This window comes from Colius striatus, chromosome 10 (genome assembly GCF_028858725.1).
Source record: "Colius striatus isolate bColStr4 chromosome 10, bColStr4.1.hap1, whole genome shotgun sequence".
Taxonomy (NCBI): domain Eukaryota; kingdom Metazoa; phylum Chordata; class Aves; order Coliiformes; family Coliidae; genus Colius; species Colius striatus.
In genome coordinates this window covers 15,662,553-15,684,235 of record NC_084768.1, presented here as the reverse complement: position 1 = coordinate 15,684,235, position 21,683 = coordinate 15,662,553, and the positions used below count along the sequence as shown (strand labels likewise).

The 21,683-nt window shown below is 36.9% G+C and overlaps 1 protein-coding gene across 11 annotated transcripts in view; it reads right to left on the bottom strand.

Annotated features, from left to right (window-relative positions):
* The window catches only part of ADGRL2 (adhesion G protein-coupled receptor L2), a 161,139-nt gene that overhangs the window by 5,996 nt on the left and 133,460 nt on the right, over nucleotides 1-21,683 (bottom strand). For 9 of the 11 annotated variants that reach the window (XM_062003946.1, XM_062003943.1, XM_062003935.1 and 6 more), the window contains 8 exons: nucleotides 20,755-20,928; nucleotides 19,524-19,733; nucleotides 18,472-18,692; nucleotides 17,135-17,201; nucleotides 8,378-8,469; nucleotides 6,325-6,493; nucleotides 2,592-2,720; nucleotides 2,089-2,185 (listed from right to left, as the gene is read on the bottom strand). In XM_062003946.1, the coding sequence (XP_061859930.1) occupies nucleotides 2,089-2,185; nucleotides 2,592-2,720; nucleotides 6,325-6,493; nucleotides 8,378-8,469; nucleotides 17,135-17,201; nucleotides 18,472-18,692; nucleotides 19,524-19,733; nucleotides 20,755-20,928 (1,159 nt within the window). The remainder of the gene's footprint in view (nucleotides 1-2,088; nucleotides 2,186-2,591; nucleotides 2,721-6,324; nucleotides 6,494-8,377; nucleotides 8,470-17,134; nucleotides 17,202-18,471; nucleotides 18,693-19,523; nucleotides 19,734-20,754; nucleotides 20,929-21,683) is intronic. The other 2 variants (XM_062003944.1, XM_062003941.1) reach the window with 1 other exon arrangement.

The window sequence follows — 21,683 nt, the reverse complement described above, 5'->3', positions numbered from 1 at the left end:
TCAGTTTACAAACAACGTAAAATGAAGCAAAACACTACATGAACAAGTATTTTTTTAAAGCCATTTTACATGTTAATGCAACACTATTTAAACAACTCTTAGAATAATTAGAAAAAAAGAGTCAGCATATTTTGAGGAAATATAGAAAAGTCAATTATCTCCTATTTCTAGCTAGTAGAAGAAAAAAGGGCTTCAATAATGACCAAAAAACCCCCAAGAGAAACCACAAAATGTTGTGATTTAGAACTTAAACATTTAATTAAGGTAAAAAAGCCACTTTCTTTTCTCTTGTATTGCACAGCAGTGCATCAGGATCGTGTATTACAGACCCAAGGACATCTAAAGGCCCAGCTATATTTCTATATTATGGATACTTTTATTTGGCAAGGAACAGATAGTATATATTGCAAATATTAATGCTTTTGTACTGCCATAGATACTTGGTAGCAGAAATGAGCAGAAAACTCTCATGTTCAGAGAATTAATGCCTGATTATGCTAAAGTAAGTTTGTATCAGTGAAGGACTAGAAACGTTTTATCACAACTTTTTTCAATTGTAATATACTTATTCCTAGAACTATTGACTGAAATACATTTTGCTTGGTGGGGTTTTTTTTTGTATACTATATTTAATCTTGGTTAGAATTATTACCTGTCATTCATAATTAGGAGAATTTCTTGCCACCATTCAAAACTTTATTTTTACTTTAAAGTACAAATGAGACTTGTCATTAATTACTAAACTACCCTTGTATATCTATGTACCACTGAGATAGGAACAATATTATAGTTGAATAATGATGGTATCATTTTTTCTAATCATGGCAGAACATCTCCAGTGACCAGAGCTCTGAAACAGGGAGAAGCTTTCAAGATCTATGTTCAACTCTGGATTAAATGAGGACACAGCATGATTAGAACAAACCTCAGGAGTTAGACACATGAAACTGGGGTGATATCTCTGACATTTATCTATAGTGTATTTAGGGGTTTTCAATAACACTGGAAGGAAACGTACTTCTTTCTTTGGCATGGAAAATAAACATTCTCTACTACGAGAAGTTACTTAATTTTGATTTTGCCAGAGGAACATACAAGATTCAGATGGGGAGAGCAGTGAGACACACAGGTCTTACTCTCTTCCCGTATGCCAAACAGCAGAATGCACATTGTGCTTTCTGAAATCTTTTCTTTTTGCAAAATACCAGATTTTTTACTTCCAAAATGGCCGTGAGTTAAGTACAAGTTCCTACTATCAGATCTTTAAAAAAAAACAAGGGAGGAAGATGTGCTTGTTCTGGCTGATGAGGGCTTTGAGCAGCCCTGACAGTGGTGAATTTTCTGTTTGAAACTTTCTGAGTTGAGCAGGAACTGGTCACAATGAGATCGGGGCTAAGAGATGTGGGTAGAAGAACAGGTTTTGAACCTGGCTTGCACAGAGCAGTCTTCCCTCCACCGCTAGCCTTAGAAAAACACGGGGGGAAGGGGAGAAAGGAAGGGACATTCTGTCTTGGTAAATACCCTGTCTTCTAAATGGACATGAGAATGAAGTTACAGTTTTCAAAGTCTATTTGAGATGAGAAATTCCGACTTTTGGCTTCTCTGTGCCTGAAAATCTGGATTCTATCCCATGTGACAGATACGATGCTCTTTGAAATAGAAAAGATAAATGCTTTACAGACATCTTTTGCATAGAAATGATATCAATTAGATTTCACTGGGAAAATTTCTGCACCTAGAAATCATAGTCAAATAGGCATTAAAATGTTACTGCACTCATATTTCTGTTTCAGATTTAACCTGTAAAGGTTAGGAAAGAATTAAAATTACAATCTTTTAAGTTAAATTATTGATGAAACTTATTGAAATACATTCCCATGAATGGAGGAATTCAGCTTCTATAGCAGGGGCCAGCTGAGGGAACACGGTTTTAAAAAGCGCTGGTGGACGACTTTAAAACTCTGCTTTTAGGGAACATTTGTTCCAGATTTTTTTTTTTTTAACATTCTTTTCAATTCTCTGGTTAAATGATATAAAATCTGTATAAAATTTAAGGCTTCTAAAATTGAAATGTTCCCAGTGACTGACCTTGATTAAGTGTTGAAGTGCTGTTGATGTCACCTGAGATAAAAGACGATTCAGATTGTTTTCTCACAGTGTCATTCCACATCCTCCTTATGCGACTCTGTTAACGTAGAGCAATGAGACAGAAGCATATTAAGTTGCAAATGATCTTTTCCTACTGATGTGCTATTATGTAGAATATTTGTGTTTATTTTGGCCTAAAGTAATCCATTCTTCTACCATGTAGTGAAACTCCTTCTGTTATTAAAAGTCTAATTTATTAAATTTCATTTAGATGAGTGCAAACCTTCCCATAAACCAGCCCCAAATTACAAGTAAAGTAAGGCCTTTGCATTATCTTAAAGTAAAGGGAAATGTTTAAAAAGAAATCAATTCTACTATGCAGAAGTATGTATTTTCCATCTAAATGATAATAATGAGACAATTAGTGCTTCTGATTGGAACACATCTCAGTAGGCTTTTTATAAATAAGGTTAATTAAAAGGTGCTGTCAAAATCTCTGTTACCTGAGTGCCAGAGGAATAGCGAGCACTAGTTCTTGTTGTTGATGCCTTCACTGAACTGTGGGGACTCTCTGTCGGTAGTCCACCACAGCAGTAGGAATGTCGGAAGCATTTGCCATATTCCTTACGTACCTACAAGGAAACAAAAAATACTGTTAAATACCTTCCTTGGCAAAAACACATGAACCTGGCATTGAAACCACTCACACACTTTTCGAGCAAATGGGTAATTCTTGTCTGTTGAATTGGTGGCTATTAGCAAAGACAGGTATTTTTCCCTACTTAGCTGAAGCTGTATCAGCTATCCAGTATCCTTGAATAAATTATTTCCAAAGTATACATGAACTTAATTTAGATGTGCCTGAATAAACATTACTGAGTTACTGATGAGATTATTTTCATCTTCATATTGTAGATTAATATAATTAGGTTTAACTGAATTTAATGCTGGCTGAAAATACTTCTTTTTGTATGAGCTTTGGCTTCAGAAACCAAGCACACAAGAAGGGTTGAGGTAACTAGCTTTTGCACCACTCTGTACTGCCCATTATGTCATGCCTTCCAAGAAAATGTGCAAAACCTGCAATGACTATAAAGGCATCTTTATATAAAGTTGCTCTGTGCAACTCAAACAGCTGCTAGTTCATACAGTCACACCTGCTTCGGGATCGTACACAGGTCACAAATGTCACAGCCCTACTCAAAGCAGAGCATCAGCTATACTGGTGAAGGCATTATCTGTTCCAAAGTTTAATTTTGAACTGCAAAGGCTAAGAAATGAAGCATCTTTCACTTTCAGGACCAAAAAGTAAAATCCTCATTAGCATCTTTACTGAACCTAGAAACTGGAATACACCTATGTATGTCAGATTTTTGTCTGACCGAGCAACAAAACTAATTATCATTTGAGTGCTTTACCTGCATTTCTTCATCTTGTGTTTACCTACTGTAAACTTTAGTTTTGTAATTTATGTGTGTTAACATTTGTCATGAAAGTAATTGGGATTGATTTACAGAGCACTTATTTCTTTCATGTTGAGTGATTGTTACACTGACTACCGTTTTCAGACAACAGAAGAGTACATATACAATCTCAGCAGCATGATAGCACCAGTAAAAGGACATCCTGGATAAAATTTGTAAAGATGCATAAGTATAAATTCATAAATCTTCCACTTGAGAAATCTAAAGTGTCCGCTCTACATCAATGAGACTCCTAAGTTTCAGGGAAAAGTGGAATTTCAGCTACTTTGGAAATTCTTCTTGGCCTATGAATATATCAGACAAAAGTTATGTGTATGCAAAAAGGAGAGAGAGGAAAATACAACAAGTCAGTAGTGTGGATTTACATATGTCGTGTGCTGTTTTTAGTATTTTACTCAAGGAACACAGTGCAATGGTTCTATAAATCACAAGGCTAAAGAAAATTTGAATAGTCAATGCCTTAACTTCAAGCTAGGGACAATAACTCATCTTTTTATGAAAGTATTTGGTACATATTTGAAGTGAACTTCCACCTATCTCAGTACAAAAGACACATTAAAAAATGAAAACAGAAATGCATGGACATAGAATTACAATATTTATCTCTGTAGTGTGAAAAACATAAGTCTCAATATATCATCGCTAGATGGTAAAACACCTAAGAAAATACATTCCTGAACACTAATAGATACTAAATGCTCCAAACCACTACACAGTAGAGACAATAGCAATCAAAACTGTATTTTTACCCAAATACCACCCTCTAGGGCTGGTTTTGCCTAATGCCTATATTGCAGTGAATGTACATTATCTGTCACTACTGCACATTCCACTGTCATTATTTCTAAATTATAGCTTGTTGGAAGCTGATGGAAGCAACAGCACTATCATCTCGTCAGAACTGGAAACATAATAGTTTTCACTTTCACAATTCTATTTCTCTGTTCAATTTAGTGACCAACTAGTAATAACAGAATAAAAGGACTACATTAGCTATGCAGGCAGAGGATAGGATGATACCCAGTCAAAGGCATAGAAACTTGGAAATCTTAAATGGCAGCTTTAACATTCTTTCAGGTATCAATCTTATTGCTCTAGGTTATGCTTTTTCACACTTGACTGGTATTTTAATATTGCTTTTTGCTGACTGCACTTAATATAAAAACAATGCATAGCTGTAAAAAGAAATAAAAAAGGAATCTGTTTTTGAAGTCCAATACAAGTAGTAGAAAGGGCAACGTTATATGAAACCCTAATCTAAAAAGATTATTTGCATTTTGAGAATGTTTGCGTTTTCTTCCCTCCCTTCTTTTCTTAGGCTCAGTCATTTCTCTAAGTGTGCTTTTCATTGTCCCAAAAGGAGAGGAGTGGATAAAAGTCTTTCTGTCCACCAGTTCTCTTCCTAAAACATGGCTGAATGCCATTGTCTACACCAAATTTAGAGACGATGATACTGTTAGAACTGCTACAGATGGGAACAGGCAAGAATGTGGTTTCTGTACTTACACAGCAATGCTTTATGCAATGGTCTCAAACCATTTTATAAATATCAGCTAATTATGTCTCTAGTGAGCTAATTATAATGGGAGTTAATAATTGCTGGGTCTCCAGCTTAAAACTGGTAAAAATATTTAGATTCTAAATATTGCAAACTGGGTATTTCCAAATGTATGATGTATTGTATTTTATGTAAAGTTGGGTTTTTTTGGGTGGGATTTTTTGAAGTTTACCCTTCCGCTCATTACCTTCATTTGTCATGCCTTTTAACACAAGCTTTGAGCTTTTATCTTTTATCCCTCACTAAAGCAGTCCTAAGGTATCCTTGGAAGCAGTCTCCATCCTCAGAAAAGGGGTGCAGGGAACCAAAATAGAATTCCCACCCAGCTTCACCTTTCACTTTGCTCCTTTCGCCCTCGCAAGTTTTCTCACTCTCTCCAGCCGATCTGCTCCTTCAGGACCCTTCCGCTGCCATCGAGCAGAGGGGAGCAGAACTAATGTAGCACATCCCACTCATGAGGGAATTCTCTTGCCAGGGGATTCCAGTTTTTCCTCCATTTAAGAGCACAAAGTTGTTTGACTGCTGGGGTAGGCAAACTCTTGAAAAAAAGTAGTCATGCTGGCATCTTTGGAAAACTCTGTTAATACCTGCAGAGTTTTTTTCTAAGGTATACTGAAGTTCATAATAAAATTAATTTTTACATCTCACTTAATTTGGTAATGAATGAGGTCTTACAGTACAATTCCTGCCTGTCACCTGGAGCTTTGTGTGGCAGCTTGGAGTTTATGTGGCAGCTTAATTGGATCTCAAGAGAGGTCCTCTGCCTTGATGTGAGTTTCCAGGCTGAGATGGGCTAATATTGTAAATGATCCTTCGTTTGCAGTGCTGCAGCAGAGGCAGAATTTGTTTCATGCACACATGAAAGACTTTTGGCTGGAAATCCAGACAAATATGTACCATATTACCAATGTTAAAAAGTATCTTTTCTATAGTAATTTTCTTCCCAAAGTCTCAAAACTTTTGAAGCTCAGGTTGGAAATACTGCATCCATTTTAAACCCGCTCAGGCCACAGAGCAGTTACGTGACTCCCACAAGCACACACAGCAAGAATTTGAATCCTCACTCCCTCCTCACACTGCTTTGAAATACTGTAGTTCTTGACACTGCTGGGGTTTTTTTCTATTTTTTTTCAGAAATATATGGAGCATTTTTAAGGAATTAGGGAACACACAACTTTGTTTTCAGTAACTTACTTTCTTTTGAAGGGCGCAATGAAAGATGAAAATAAACATTCCTTGGAAAGCATTAAATACTGTGAAGAGATACGTCATCACAACAGTCCCCTCATTGATAAACAGCAGGCCAAATGACCATGTTAGGCCAAGGAGACACAGGAGAGCAAATGCACCCAGGACCCAGGATCTGTAAAAGAAAATTCATTTTAGTAACATTATTTATGGGAATGCATGTTGCCAAATTCAATATTAACATTTCAGTTCCTGCAGTTGACTTTTACTAGGTTCATATTCAAATGTAAAAATTCCTTGGGTTTAACCTTTTATCTATTAAAGAAAGAACAATTCCATTTAGTACTCTTAGTCTCCAGTGAAAACAGCAAGAGTAGATATGACCTTTATCTTTCTCAAGAACTGCACAGGATGTCAAAACTATTTTGAAATGCAGAAATATAGTGCAAGCCCCAACTACTCCATTGCTTTATCTGCTTTTAGAAAAGAGACTGATAAATCTGGCTTAGCCACTAATCACACTGTTTTAAGATTTTAAACAGTGGTGCTGCCATATGACGCCAAATAATATAACACAAATGCACAAAGGTTAAACAGCAGATTAAAAGCCTAGAGCCTGAATCTTTAATGCTCTGATAAACTCGGCTAAACTGAAGCTAGATGATCTAACTTCCGCATGAAGAAACCCTGCTGAAATGTGACAAAAATATGGATATTGCTCTACAGAGTAGTCTAAAAAAGATTCCATCATGAACAGGTTAAGGGAAAGGAATTGTAGAGAACGGCACAGAATGAAAGGGAAAGGGAATTTAGTCAGTGAATTCCACATCTAACTAATGATCTTACTTGATAAATGGCTTATTATCTTCATAGCTAGAAAGCATTATAAGCAGAAAAGAGAAACAAAATTATTAGACAGAATTGAAACAGAAAATAATAAGAGCATTTTCAATCGTGTATAAAAATTAGTCAAAATTAGGAAATTCAAAATGCAGAGGCAAGCAATTAAAAATTATAAAGGCACATAATAGTTAAAAATTCTTTAGCAAGTCAGGTATCTCAAAACTAGTTAATTAAAACTAAGGGATATCCACAATATTGACCGAGTTTGTAAAGTTAAAAATCATGCTAGAAATTTGTTAATGTAGGGTTCTATCTTACCCAGGTAAGTCCGTATTATAGTAGCCATCACAAACACGGTAATTACTGGTGTGGATGAGAAGACAGAAAGAGGAAAAGGAAGAAAAGAGAGAGATGCTAAAGATTAGCTCTCTCTCTCATCATGCAACATGCAATGAAGCTGATACTGACCTATCTAGAACATCTAGACCACAATGTTAGCCTTACTGAAAATCTCCCTCTGCCATTTTCAACATTCAAAGCAAATCTGTATGACCCTTTCACATCCAACCCTCAGTGTTAGAAAGTTGCACCATCCCTTTAGTGTTGATAAAAAAACCTTCAGTGTGACACAAAGCTATACAGAATACAGTAAAAGACTAGCTAAAGAACCAAGAACTGCCAAAGCTGTGTTAATTATATAAACCTTATATTACTCTGCAAAAGGGATAGTACAGTACAGCACCATGATAAAGTAAACACTTGTTAAATTAGCATGAAAACAACAGATAATCTTCAAGTTAACAATAATAATAGAGTCAATTCCCTTGGGAGAACAGGATTACGAGTAGAAACCGCTCAGAATCCCTAAATCAAAAAGTCATTTAACAAAACAAACTTAATATAATCATATCAGCCATGCAAACAGGAATATCATTTTTGAACTGCATTTTAAATGCAAATGAAATTACTATAGTGCTGTGGCATTTCCGTGAAACAGTTTCTTGGCACTAGTTCCAAGCTGAAATTATCTAATTCTGACCGGCGTTTATGACACTACAGTAACAATGTGACGAAAGCAGGATTGGCTGTTTGCTTCTAATTGACATCTGCAGTTGCTGGGAGACAATGGCGTGTGCTCCTAATGGAGAGTAGCTTTCAATCAGTTCAGCAATCAGAAAATAATCATAGTTCTCATACTTGAACACAAAGCACTTACTTAATGTTTTCCAACCTGCTAGAGTCTGGTTTCAAAGTGTTTGAGTGCTTCACCATTTTGCACAATGTGATCACCAGGAAGATAAGATTCAGCTGTCAAAACAGATAAGAATTACATTAAACTACTTCAAGTAATAGGTTGAATAATGATGATGTTACAGACTAAACAAAACCCTCGTAGTTTATTTTCAAACATGTAGTGAAACTGGGTAACTATATCAGTCAGTCTGTAAAACATGATTGCAAACACAGATGAGGGGAAAAAAAAAATAACATGTTAAAATCCTTGTTTCACTTAATTTTCCAAATACATCACATCATCACCAACCACAGTATTTTGCTTATGTCCGACATCTGTCATTGTCAGTCTAGGTCTGTCTTCCAGCACACTGTGCTCAGCCCCTGCTCACCTTTGCCTGTCATCTCTGGCCCTGTTTCCCCTCTCACTAACTTCCTCCAAGGACTATGGTTACCCATCTGCTACACTATACTAATTGTCTTCTTATCACCCCATCCTGGAACGTTTCTTGCCTTTGCTAATTTCTCTCTTTTTTTTTTTTTTTTTTACAATAATGTCACTTTTTCTTCACAAATCCCACTGGGGTCTTGAAAATAGCTTAAATGTAATTGAAGAAAAAGAGAACAAAAGAAAATGAAACACAAAGATGTAGCAAATGCATCAAACTTAACTATGCCATAGACATATCCTGGTGGTGTACCCTCCTACTGCCCTCTTTCCCTTTGTAGTTCAGATTCTGTCGAAGAGAAACTGCATGCCACTTCAAGGAAAGAACTATGCTGACTTATTCTTGTTGTGTCATTCACATAGATAACACTGGGGAAGATACTGAAGGTTTTTGTTTTTTTTTTTTTTACTGTCCCTATTGTGAAACAGAATCACAGATACCAAAGATAACTAGGTGCCTTCCTCCCATTAATTTCAAAGCATGCGAAGAGCATAGTTGGTAAGTGGTATACAGTTAATTTGAGTGCTTAGCACATGCTGTCCTAAATCATGCAGACAATTAAAATAAAATCATGTGTTTGAAAACAGTAAGAGCTATGTCCTTCCTGGGAGAAGACACGTATCCTTATCTACTAGTACAATGCTCCACAGGAAATGACTAAACTGATAGCTAGGAGAAGATGGGAGAATCTGCTTGGGCATCCTTGTAACACATAGATTGATTATAACCCCATTCTTAGAATCTTCTGTATATATCTGCAACTGGTTACTGATGGGAGAATAACCAGCTCAGTCTCTCATTCTGGGAAGCCTCTGGTTTAAGAGAGAATCCTCACAGTTTTTGTAACATTGCTGATACCAGTTCATACCAGATATGTTCCTACAGCTGTGCCACAATGGTCAGAAACATCACTCACATCCTTTTAAAGAGCAGGTCTTAACAATCTCAGAAAGGTGAATGTCTCAAAATCACGATGGAGAGTATGAACTGTAAGGCAGTTCTCAACACCAGAACAGTGTTTGGCAGCTTTTGACTTCATCAGTCCTGATTCAAAGTAACAGATTTTAACAATTGTATCTTGAGATTTATACAAAAAACGTCTGTGATACAAATAAGTAAACTAAGCTTTAATAATTAATTTCTATCTGTGTTTCAAGAACTGTCAGTGAGTACTTGACCTTTAAGTGGAGGTATGTATATGGTGCATTCAGCATGATTTCCATTGCTGCAAAATGTAATAGAAGTATCAATATCTCATGACCCTGCTGACTACCTTATACGATTCTTATAGGTAAGGACTAACTAGTTGACAAACATTTCATTGTATCATTGTGATCATTTTTTTTCCTCTCATCTAGGTTCTCACTGTACTGGATGTTTTCCTTGAATGAGAAAACAAAATGCTTCTCTTTCTGGCCTTTTGCACCGGACAGAGGACAGGGGCCCTGTGTGTGACGTGACCCTCAGTTCCAGGCTTTTGCAGGCAGACTTTCTTCTCCTGTATTGGAAAATGTTTCTTGCACATTTTGGTAACTGACATAACATGAACCTCTCCAGTCTACTTAAAAAAATGTAATTTCAATTTACTTTTTGTGAAAACAAACAGATTAAGAGCTAAGAGACATGCCTCATGCCAATCCTAACGTAAAACAACTTTGGCTGCAACCCATACAACTGGGAGTGAACAATCCAGTTCAGAATAGTATTTACAGCACAGCTGGAAGCTAATCCTTGCCTAAGTAGCTACCCTGGAGTATCCTGTATTGTACAAGCAACATCGTTCTTGGATCAAAAACTCATATATAGGGCTTAGCCCATAAAAGACTGTCTTATGAAACGAGAGGTTTTTATCCTCTGATTCTTTGTATGACTGAAGTGCTGGGTTGACGTACGAAAAACAAAAGCTTGTATTTACATACTGAGGTTCCTTCGGTGACATGCAAGCACACATGGCCCTGCCCCAGAGCCTGAGACAAGCTCCAGTGTATTAATCAGGTTTTATGCAGATATTCATCTCTGTCTGTATATGTGTCCTTGTTGTACTAGGAATAAATGCACATAGTTTCTTAATACACACTTTCATTCCAATTTAGGTACAGACCCCTAAAAGCAGCCCACAGAAATAACAATGCTGGATCACAGTAGCTGAAAAAGTGCTTCTAAGAAAAAAAAGCGAAAAAGAGCAAAATACTGCACTTTGAAGACAAAGTAACTATGACAACAGAGCATATGATACTTGTTTCTCCGTCGCTGTGAAATATTGCATAGTTTTCAGTTTTCGCAGTCAAAAGACCGTGGTTTGCCACTTGTTCAAACATGCTGGCATCTCTGTTACACACCGTATCATTATCAAAAGCTTCTTTTGCCCACTTTACAAATACTGTAACCAAACCTTTCAATAAATTCGCTTTTGGCTCCCTTACTGCTTCTCATCTAGAAATTGATTGTTTTGGAGGAACTCATGAGTCAAAGGCTTTTGGGCATCCTGCCATTTTATTACACAAGACACTAAGCAGCGAGGGAAGTGAACTTGTTGGAGAATAATTGCTTTTAGAAGGAATGGGTGTATTACTTTTCTTGGTAAGACGTATGTTGCAGGAGGAGGAAACACACTCAGTGCTTTTGCATTCATTTGTACCAACTCTGTAGAAGGAAAGCTTTTTCAGCCCTGAGGAACCTCATCTGAGCTCAGAGCTGAGTCTGTTTTGAGCAGAAGGCTAGACCACAGATCTCCTGAAGTCCCCTCCAACCTGAATTGTTTCATGACTATGTGAAGACTGAACTAGTAAGGATCTAAGCAAATGAGTCTGTATATGTTTTCCAAGCTTTACAGACGGTCTGAGTACAACACTCTTCTTTAAGAAGAATATTCACCACAAACTCACAGTCCTTTGGGGTCACATAAAGGCTCATATGAATAGCAAGATGGGCTTTTGAAAGCAAATACAATGATAATTTTCATCACTTTGTGTAACATAAGAGGCTCAGGACTGGCTGTGTGTCATCCTGACAACTCGGCTGCATCCACCCCAGATGACCAAAAATCTGCACCTGAAAAGTACTGCTCTCCTTCAATGATAATAAAAAATATAAACACACCTTGTGAACACACACACACAGTACATACATCTCAAACAGTCGTGAAATTATACCCTTGATAAAGTCAATAAAAGCTCTTTCATGCTGCACTTCTGAAAAATCAAGCCAACATTCTTTTGAAGGCTAAAAATAAGAATTTACAAAGCTGGCATAAGGTTCAGATTTGAAGATACTGCTGTTATATGAAGTGACAAAACACACAGTTACAGTAGGTGGAGCTGTAATGTGACCTCTCTAAAAACATCAAATGAAAACAATAAGCAAAAACTTCAATTAATACATTTCCTTAATGCTTACACTTTTTTTGCTGTAATTTTTTAAAATACATTATCCACTATAAGAGACAGGGTACTGAATTATATATATAGAATTAGTTTAACCTATATTCTGATTTTAGAGATGTAAGTAAAAAAAATGTCAGTTCCTACTTTTCTATTCATATGACGAGTGTAATTGGATAGAACAGAGTGAAAGACAGTTATGTAGATACAAAAAACCCAAAATTTGAAGAATTTTTATGGTAATAATCAAATTCAGTACCCTGGAAGATCGTGCTTTTTTCACAGGCAACACATAGAGGGCTGTTTCTGTTTGGAAATAAGAAGGTGTTGGACATGAAAAATAGTATACGTAGGAATTTTGTCTTTCTGGTTCCTGGAACCTAAATATTTTTGATAGAGGGAGTGTCTTCACATCAAATTAACTTTTAAAAAAAGTATATGGAGTAACCTGCACAAGAGACTAATGGATTGGAATCACTTGCAGGTACAATGAATTAGTAGCCAAATAAAGCTAGATTTTGCAATAATTATGATAAATTTCCCCCTGTAATAGATGAATGCCATTTATCAAATGTCTATTACAGAAAGATATATATGCATTATTTATACACACAAGCTTATTTATACACATAAGTCCATTTTCATATGTGGAGTTAAGATTATGTGTGCATTGGTATATACACATCCACTCTGTTGAAGTAATGCCTCAATCTGAGTGAAAAGCAAAACTACCTTCTCTATGTTAATGAAATAGAGCATCCTGGGATGGAACAGAACAGGAATTTTTGCTTCAACAACCTTCAGTAGCCTAATATGTTGTCTCCACCTGCAAGAAGCTGTGAAAGGTTTCTGTGGAGCTGCTTGTACCTGGTAACAGGAGGAGGGAGCTGCAGTGCTGGTCCCTGTAAAAAGTTCCCAAAACTTCCCCTGGCTCTGAGTTCGGACTCACCTCCAGCCCGGTTGGGCCAACTTGGTACCTCTGTCATCACTGTTTAAGAGAAATTTGTAGTGCATAGGACGAGGTGGAAGAGTGAGGCAAGATGGAGGCGACAACACAGACCCTGCAGTCTGAGGACGATGAGGGAAGGAAGAGCATTGGACTGGAAATGCCCCTGCAGCCCATGGTGAGAGTGCAGCTGTTCCTCTGTGACCCATGGAGGGCAATGGCAGGACTGACAGTTGCCAGCAGCTCTAGGAAAACCCTGTGCCAGAGTGGTTTAGTGTTTTGGACCTCACCCCGAAGGAAGTGGAGAGGAGCTGCAGCCCTTGGCATAGACGCACGTTATAGTGATCTAGGAGTGTAGAGGAATGCTCGGCAAGTGAGAGACCCTGTGTGCTGGAGCAGGGACAACTGGTGAGGAGTCCTCCTCCTTGGAGGTCATACAAACTGCAGGAGCCATTGGGCAAGGACATACTTTACCCCCCATTCCCTGCCCCACTGAAGATGGGAGGGATGCGGGCAGGGGCAGAGGGTTGTACTTTTCATCATCAACCTACTCTATTGTTTTTGGTTGGGTATTTCTGTTGGTTTTGGTTGGTGGTAGACTAAATTAAGTTTTGTTGCTTGAGTAATCTTGTCTGGGACCATAAGTAGTGAGTGAGCCCTCCCTGTCCTTAGGGCATTGCGAAGACCCTCAGTACTTTTCACTGTCCAGATGGGAGGGGGAGAAGTGAATGAGTGGATGATTATGGTCCTTTGTTCCTAGATGGGCCTAAACCATGACAGAAGCAAGCTCTAGTAGTTTTGGTTGAATTCAAGTCAATTCAACATCATTCATTCCTTGGATATGAATGAATATGGATCTACAGAGAAGTCAAAATACTCAGGCTTTTCTGACCACAGATTACAGGAGTGCACTGTTTGTTTTATAGCCGTGAACCTGCTCAATTGAATCACGTCTGCCTGAGCTTAGCAGCTTAAAATTCATTCCACACAGCCTGCAGTGCTGACATGGATATGATAAGACAGAAGAACAGAAACACCACTCTGAAGTAACCTAGCTGAACTGCACATGTTCTGACCCTTTTTGAACTCCCCCGAGCTTTTGTTACCTGGCAAATGCAGCTCTAAAACTGCTCTTGTATCTCCAGATCTTTGCTCTTAGCCATGCAGAAGCCTATTTCTCTCTGGGACTGGCAGCGAGAGAGGTGCTCTCTGAAGAAGGCTTCTAAATGAATGTGCACACTGAACTCTTACTGAACTGAATTAATTATTAAAGATGCAGATGGAGCTGTCCAAATGATAAGAACAGCTCCTGACGTATCATGATCCAAGCTTTCATTAAATCATTTCAGGCATACTAATGGTTTCCCACCGCTCATTACTTACATGCTCTTTTCTCATAGATATAATAACCCTGGTGCCCAAAGGCATGACAGGCTATGGAAATAATGAAGTTCAAAGTTCCTCAGAAGACATACTGAGGAACTACATACTTCCCATCCTCATTTTGTGCTGACCTGTATACAGATACAAGTGCAAATGCTTACAAACTCAGAGAAAAAAATTGTAAATTACAGTAGTAAGCAATATTGCCAAAACCCAGTTTATGTGCACTGTCAGTATTATTAAACTGAAAATCATAAAATAGATTTGATCATGTCAAAAAGCTTACCAAGGCGCAGTTCTCACATGCTACTAACACCAAGTAAGATACGCAAGAAATATGTCTCTTTGGTTACACTGCACATGATATTTTCAGCCATTACACTTCTCACACTTCTTCCTTCAGTCTCTCTTGCTTTCTCAGTTGGGACGATTAGAGGGCAAAGCAATTGCTAGAGAAGAATTACTCCCAGGAACTGTGCTGTGATTGCTACCTGCTGTTACATATTTTTGAAGTTGGGAATACTGCTCCCAGAGGCCTTTTGCGTCTCAGACTAAATGATTTGCTAGAGGATAATAATGTCATGGCCAGTAAATAATAGTGAACTATGTCTGTACATGGTCAATATGACTAAACGTCCTTCACCTCTATTCTCATTCTGACCTGGTTACGAGGAAGTGAAAAAGTCGTCAGCAATGCCCAAAGGTTCCCATGTGAAACGTTATTTTAAAGCAAGGAAGAGAAATAGAGGTGACTTAGCAAAATAATTCTCAGTAACAATAAAAAAAAAGCTAGACAAAAAAAAAAAAGCAAAATTATCATTACCCAATCAGACTGGAGGTAACTGAATTATTGTTGCAAGAAACAGCATAATTTTCTAGTAATGGCTACAACAACCGCAAGAAACAACTTTATGTTGAAAAATAGTCTATCGTATTGAAAATACTACTTATATCTTTCAAATGTAATTGCAGGTTTAATTAAAACAGAATCCCTATCATCCCAAGATTTGACTTCAATGTATTTTGGATAAACTCTCCATGTTTATTAAGGCCTATACTTACAAACACTGGGTTTTTTCTAATTCAGCACATATGCACATTAGTTTTGGCATCTAATCATTTTCCCTTGAACACAGGCCAATGAACTCAAACAGCTTCTACATTGCACAACTATCTTTACTTAAAGTGAGTGACTGCTTAAGGATTGAAATGTTTTTTGATATAAAGAGGGTAAAAAAACCCTAAATATACATAAGCTTATTTCAATATTGAAGATACCAGGAAGGCCTAAAGTACCTACAAAAGACTGGCCAGGTACATTTTTAATAGAAAGTTCCACAGTCAAAGTATCAGTTTATTTTTACAGGGATACGTCACATACGCTATAAGCTACAAAAAGTGTTGAAACAGTACATCTGGTGTAAAGACCTGCAAAAGTCTGAAATATAAAAATTATGCCTGATGCATGTGCTTCAGGCTTAAAAATAGTAATGTCAAAATAGAATTCCTGCATTGAGCCTTTGTTAAACATTTCACAACTCTACTGTTGTATAAAGGCAGGGGAATAGGTAACTATTTAGACTTTCAAAAGTACAGAAACAAATGAATTCATCCTTCCTGACCAACAGCAGTTATGAGAAAAGCTCTCTATGTACTTAAGTGATGTCCCCAGCCTTCTAGAATACTTCTCCAGAGTAGCCAGGATTCAAACATGCTGAACTAGCAGAGAAAAACAAGGTGAGCCCCAAACGCACATCTTAGATTTACTTTTCTTCCAAATTCCTATGTGGTGCAGTGTTGGTATTATTAAGTCTGAAAAAAACAGCAAGATGTTTTTGCCCTGGATTGACAGATGACTCTGTGCTTTTTACTTTGAAGTGCCCAGAGATTGGATAATGGGTGTAGGAACACAACGGACAATGGGGCCCAGGGCTGTGGGTATACAGATGGGTGTGCATGCAGACAATGATTTTACACAAATTAAGAACATCTACATGCTTTCCACTGGTTACATACTAAAACAAATGAAATTGAATGTCTGGCATACATTACATGTAGCATAAATACACGCACAAGTTGTCATGGAAAAATATACATATGTATATACACATACAAATACTGTGTAAGTTTAATGAAATAGAAGATTTATTTAATTATCCAATACATTAGTAGACCATTTTGAGATAATTACGTTGGATAATTAGCAGTTAAATTCTGGAACGTGTACAATAGTGACTCAATTGAAAGCAATAATAATGGTTCCTCTGAAAAAAACCCCCTGTGTTTAGTACTTCATTGATTTTTCATATGACTACACATGTCAATATGACCTTCAGAGTTCAAGCCATTAGGAAAAAATGGCTATGCTGAAGTGCCACCACAGCTTTGACAATTATTCATTTGGTCAGCACTCTTTAAAGATTTCTGAACATTTATATAACCATTGGTCACATTACAGATCTTTTATAAGCATTTTCATGAAATGACTTGTGAATAAGGATGGTATTGACTGATGTTATCTAATCTTTATAACTTTGCTGTGAGACAATCTAAAAGGAAAGGGGAAAAAACAGAGTTCTTACCAGAATAATAAAGGTAACAGGTCCGATGAAACTCCAGATAAAATAGTTATCTACATGGAGCCAGCAACTATGATGGAAAAATGAGAATGAAAAGTGAGTAATTTCATTAGCGCCCAAGTCCAACAAATGTAAACTTCAAAAATACCTCTTACGCTATCATTTTGCCAATAATCAATGACAAACATTGCATAGGACCACTTAGTCCATTTGACAGTTTTTCCTAACCTGAAACTCTTCTGATAAGTCCTGTTTAATAGCACTATTGAGCTTGAAAACATAGTATCAGGAATAGCTAACGTAAGAATAAACAAATCTAAAACATGCTTTCACTCCTTTCTGTCAGAAGACTTGGTCACAGGTGCTACCACGGGCTAATGAATCTAACATCACCAAGTATTTTTCACAAGTTTTCCGTGTAGTCTTCAAAATCTGCTTTTAACCTTGTATCATATGCAAAGTGTTTACTCCTGAGGAATATGAGACAGAAAATGTTCAGGTGGCATGTTTTGCTGAAAAAGAATATGGTATAAATAAAATGCCCCGACTGGGAGTTGAACAGTAGAGAAAGATACCAGACTAAATGATGTGTAAACCTAGTAGGGCTGACTTCACTTAGCGATTCGCTTTTCATACATCCCAGATCCCTGCTGAATTGCTCTTATTTGTCTTTCATCAGTAGCAAAACCAAGCAGCTTTCTTGTAGTCAACAGTATCTTCTCATTCTGTAACTAATTTCATCAAAGGACAAAGTAAACACTATTGGAAGGCAAATTCATGCCTCCAGCAACTCAAACCCTTTGTCTACCTTCTGTCACTTTCTATATATATGAATCTGTATTTTTGTAAATAAAAAGCAGTGGCTAATTTCAATCCTGCTCTACTTGCCTGATAAAATATTATCGAAGCGAAACACATGGGTTGGAATATCGTACTGTCGTAATTCAGGACGAGAGTTAGCTAGAGGGGCAGTTGAACAAAGAGATCTAATGAAGCATTAGCTTAAGACTGGGTGGTTAGGCCTGTCAGATGCTTTAAGTTGAGAATTTTTACTTAATATACATTTGAAGCTAAAGAGTTATTTACTTTTTCAATTTGTTTCAGGTTAATCTTTTGTGTTAAAAGAAAGACCATAATTTAGAATTGGTCTCTCTAGAGTACAAATCCTCTGAACCTAGAGAATTACAAAAGACTTGATTGTAATTTGTGCACGGCATTGCCATTCTCTTACGAATAAAGCTTTCAGATGGTATTTTAGTCTGTCAGGGACCCTCTGACAGCTAATAGGCTTTAAAAAATTATTCACTTGAAAAACACTCAGGTCACTTGCAATTACTTACGCTTTCTCTGTTCCATAGCTCTTGTAGTCAATAGCTGCTGAGACACCAACTACTGTAGCAGGGAAGAGGTAGCCAGCAACATAATAGTACTTCTTCCTAGAATATTCACTTTCAAATACTTCTACTAACATTAGATAAAGTTGCACTCCTTCTAGACACATCCAGGCAAAGGCTGCCAGGAAGAAAAAGTGTAAGAGACCTGCAAATATTGGACATGCAATCTGCAAAGAAAAAGAAAGATGGAAATATAAACCACAAAATCTTCACATCATTACATCTCCACTTAAACAGTCTGTAAGAGAACAGCATACACTTCTGTCAGAGATCTTTCACAAATTCAGGAGCATCTTTCTTGCCTGAAAACATACACTGAACATTTTTAAATACTAATGTGTGCTCAGTCGCTAGAGAAAGTAAATTAGCTGAACAGTGCGAATGAAGATAAGGAAATCGTGCCTTCATCCCCCTCGTCTTCAATTATAGAGTGGAATTTTCAATTTACAAGCAATTTTTCATTTTGAAAATGATATGGTTTTAGGACCAATGGATTGCTTCAGAATTAATTTTACCAATACTGCCAAAGTATCTGCATGAATGTGCAGTATAAAACATATAAATAAATATTTTTATACATTACTTATACATATAGGTAATGTTCTGTACTGACAGATATATAGAAATAGACACAAAAAAGTAGTCAATGGGTGTTGAGACATATGAACATAAAGAGAATACATATGTATGTTCCTTGTATGTCAACATTTTATTTCATCTCCTGTTTCAAAAGTTTAACCACCTGCTTCTTTAATAGCCAATATTTCTCAATTGAAATGAAAAATATTGCAGTAAGTGGGAAATTAAGGCCACAGTGATATTTTTGATGGATGTAAATACTATTATGAACATGTCTATCTTATTTTCACACTGAGCTTTTATTTCAGCCTTGCTGTGTCAGAATGCTGAAATCTTGGCAGCATTGTCATGTTTTAATTCAAATCCATTTCAAATAGTCATTTCAGAGAACAAGATCAGTACACACAGAGAAAACTTACCTTGTACTCTGTCTTATCGATGCCTATTAGGAAAATGAACTCAGCAATGAATAGGTTGATACAAAGGTTCTTGTGAATAGTGTTACGATCACTTTGCAGGCCACGGAAAAAACAGAATGTGAAGATGCAGATGGCCAGGCAAACAAGAGAGATGACAATTCCCACCCAGGTGATGACAGTGAGGAGCAATTCGTGCACTCCATCTTTGTACTAGGAATAACCAAGAATGGAGAAAATTAATGTGACTCTTTATGAATATAAACAAATCCTTCTTTTTACAGGTAGTATCCAGAAAAGGTACTTGTTCATTACATGAGATGGGCAAAAAGTACTCAGTAATTTCTTGGTCTTGGGTCAGCCTCCCAGAAGAGCAAGACTGGGGCAAGTAGAAGAGGAGCAGGTCTGAGGGAAAAATGTCACTATTTTAGCCAGATCAGACAGCACTTTTGTTTTTCATGTATCTTGTTGTAAACTTGTCAGACGTGAACAAGTAGAGAAACATAACATTTTGGAAGTGCCACAAGGCTCTGATCCAAAGAAAACAGAAGAACTTTTCCTGGGACCTCCCATAAAAGTACATGTTCTTTCCCATGGACCTGCAACTCTACAACAAAGAAGCAAGCAATACCTCATATATCAGTTAGGAGGAAATGCAGAATATATTACATCTGTAACTCCTGATCTCACAGTTCGCTAAAGAAGGTTCCTTGCTTCAGTTGTGGCAGAATCTCTTTTGTTACCTTTTCAGCAATCCTACCAAATACAATGGCTTCAGGAGAAGTTTCCCTTACTGATATTCAGTAAGGGCTTTAACTAGACAACAAAATTTCAGAGTAGGAAGAGGTATTTAAAAACAACCAGTATGGAAGCTTCTTGACCTTCCTCTCTATGGAGGCTAGCACTTGCGCTTCCAGGGAACAGCTTGCAGAGCTGCCCCTACAAATACTCTCTCTGCACTGAGATGTCTGTAAAAAGTTTTAAGGATGGTCAGTAACTTCAGAATAAGATTTGAAGAAAACTCCTGTCCTTCCTTATTTTTCTTTCATATTATTTTGCTTGTAACTTTATGAGTGAGGAAGAAAAGTGCTACAGAAAGCATATTGCTTTGGAAAGAGTGGGTAGAAGCTATAAATACATAAAAAACTTCAGCAATTTTCAATCTTGCTAAAAATTTAAAGTGAAATCTTTCAAAGTTTGTTCCCTGTCAGTGGCTATAAACATCATTACCTACCACAATTTCCCGATGAGCCATAAGAATTGCAAAGTTGGTTAGGTGACTGCAAGCACATGTTGTATGAGTTTTATTTGTGTCAACCAGTTTGCAGCCTTGAGTTGACCAGTATCCCATCATAGTCCTCTCTGAGTAGTTCCAGAAGGAACAATTTGCATTGAAATAATTGTCAGGCTGGGAGATAAAAGGATAACATAAAATGAGGATTTTACACACTAAAATGGAAATAACAATTGTTTAATATGTGTAAAGGGTAATTTAGATTAAACTTTGCATGTTTCGGACAATAAAGTTTTTCATCAGCAAAATTGTGGACTATGTTATACAAGGAAGAAATCTAGTTTAAAAGGGACTTTATAGTCCGAAACACTCTAAAGTGTAGTCTCAATTACTGCAGACCCAATTTCAAACAATTACAATTTCCATCTTTTGATTTTATGCACTGATGGTACATTATCGCCATTTTTGCTTTCTGCAAAATTAGGACTGTGATTTTTTTTCTGCATATGTTTCTCCTGTAATTGAGAATTGAATATATGACCTTTTTCCTTTGATTCTCACCTTTGGTCAGGCCAAAGTCATTTGAACAGACACCAGGAAAAAGTTCACTCCTCAATGCCTATCTATTTTGATGAAAACCAATAAAAACACATGTATCGAAAGAGGCAAAATGAGAGGAAAAGCCAATCATATTTTCTCTATCATGAAAGTGATTATTTACTTTTCCCATGTGAGACATGAAAACAGAAAGGACCAAACACATCAAATGAAGTACTATCAAGAAAATATACACAAATTTCAAATACCACAAACCAAGACATACTACTTTATTCTTCACTGAATAAATGCATTTAAACAATTCCCACAGGTTTACAAAACTCAGCTCAAATTTAACATAAAAGTTAAAGCATCATTAGAACTTGCTACAT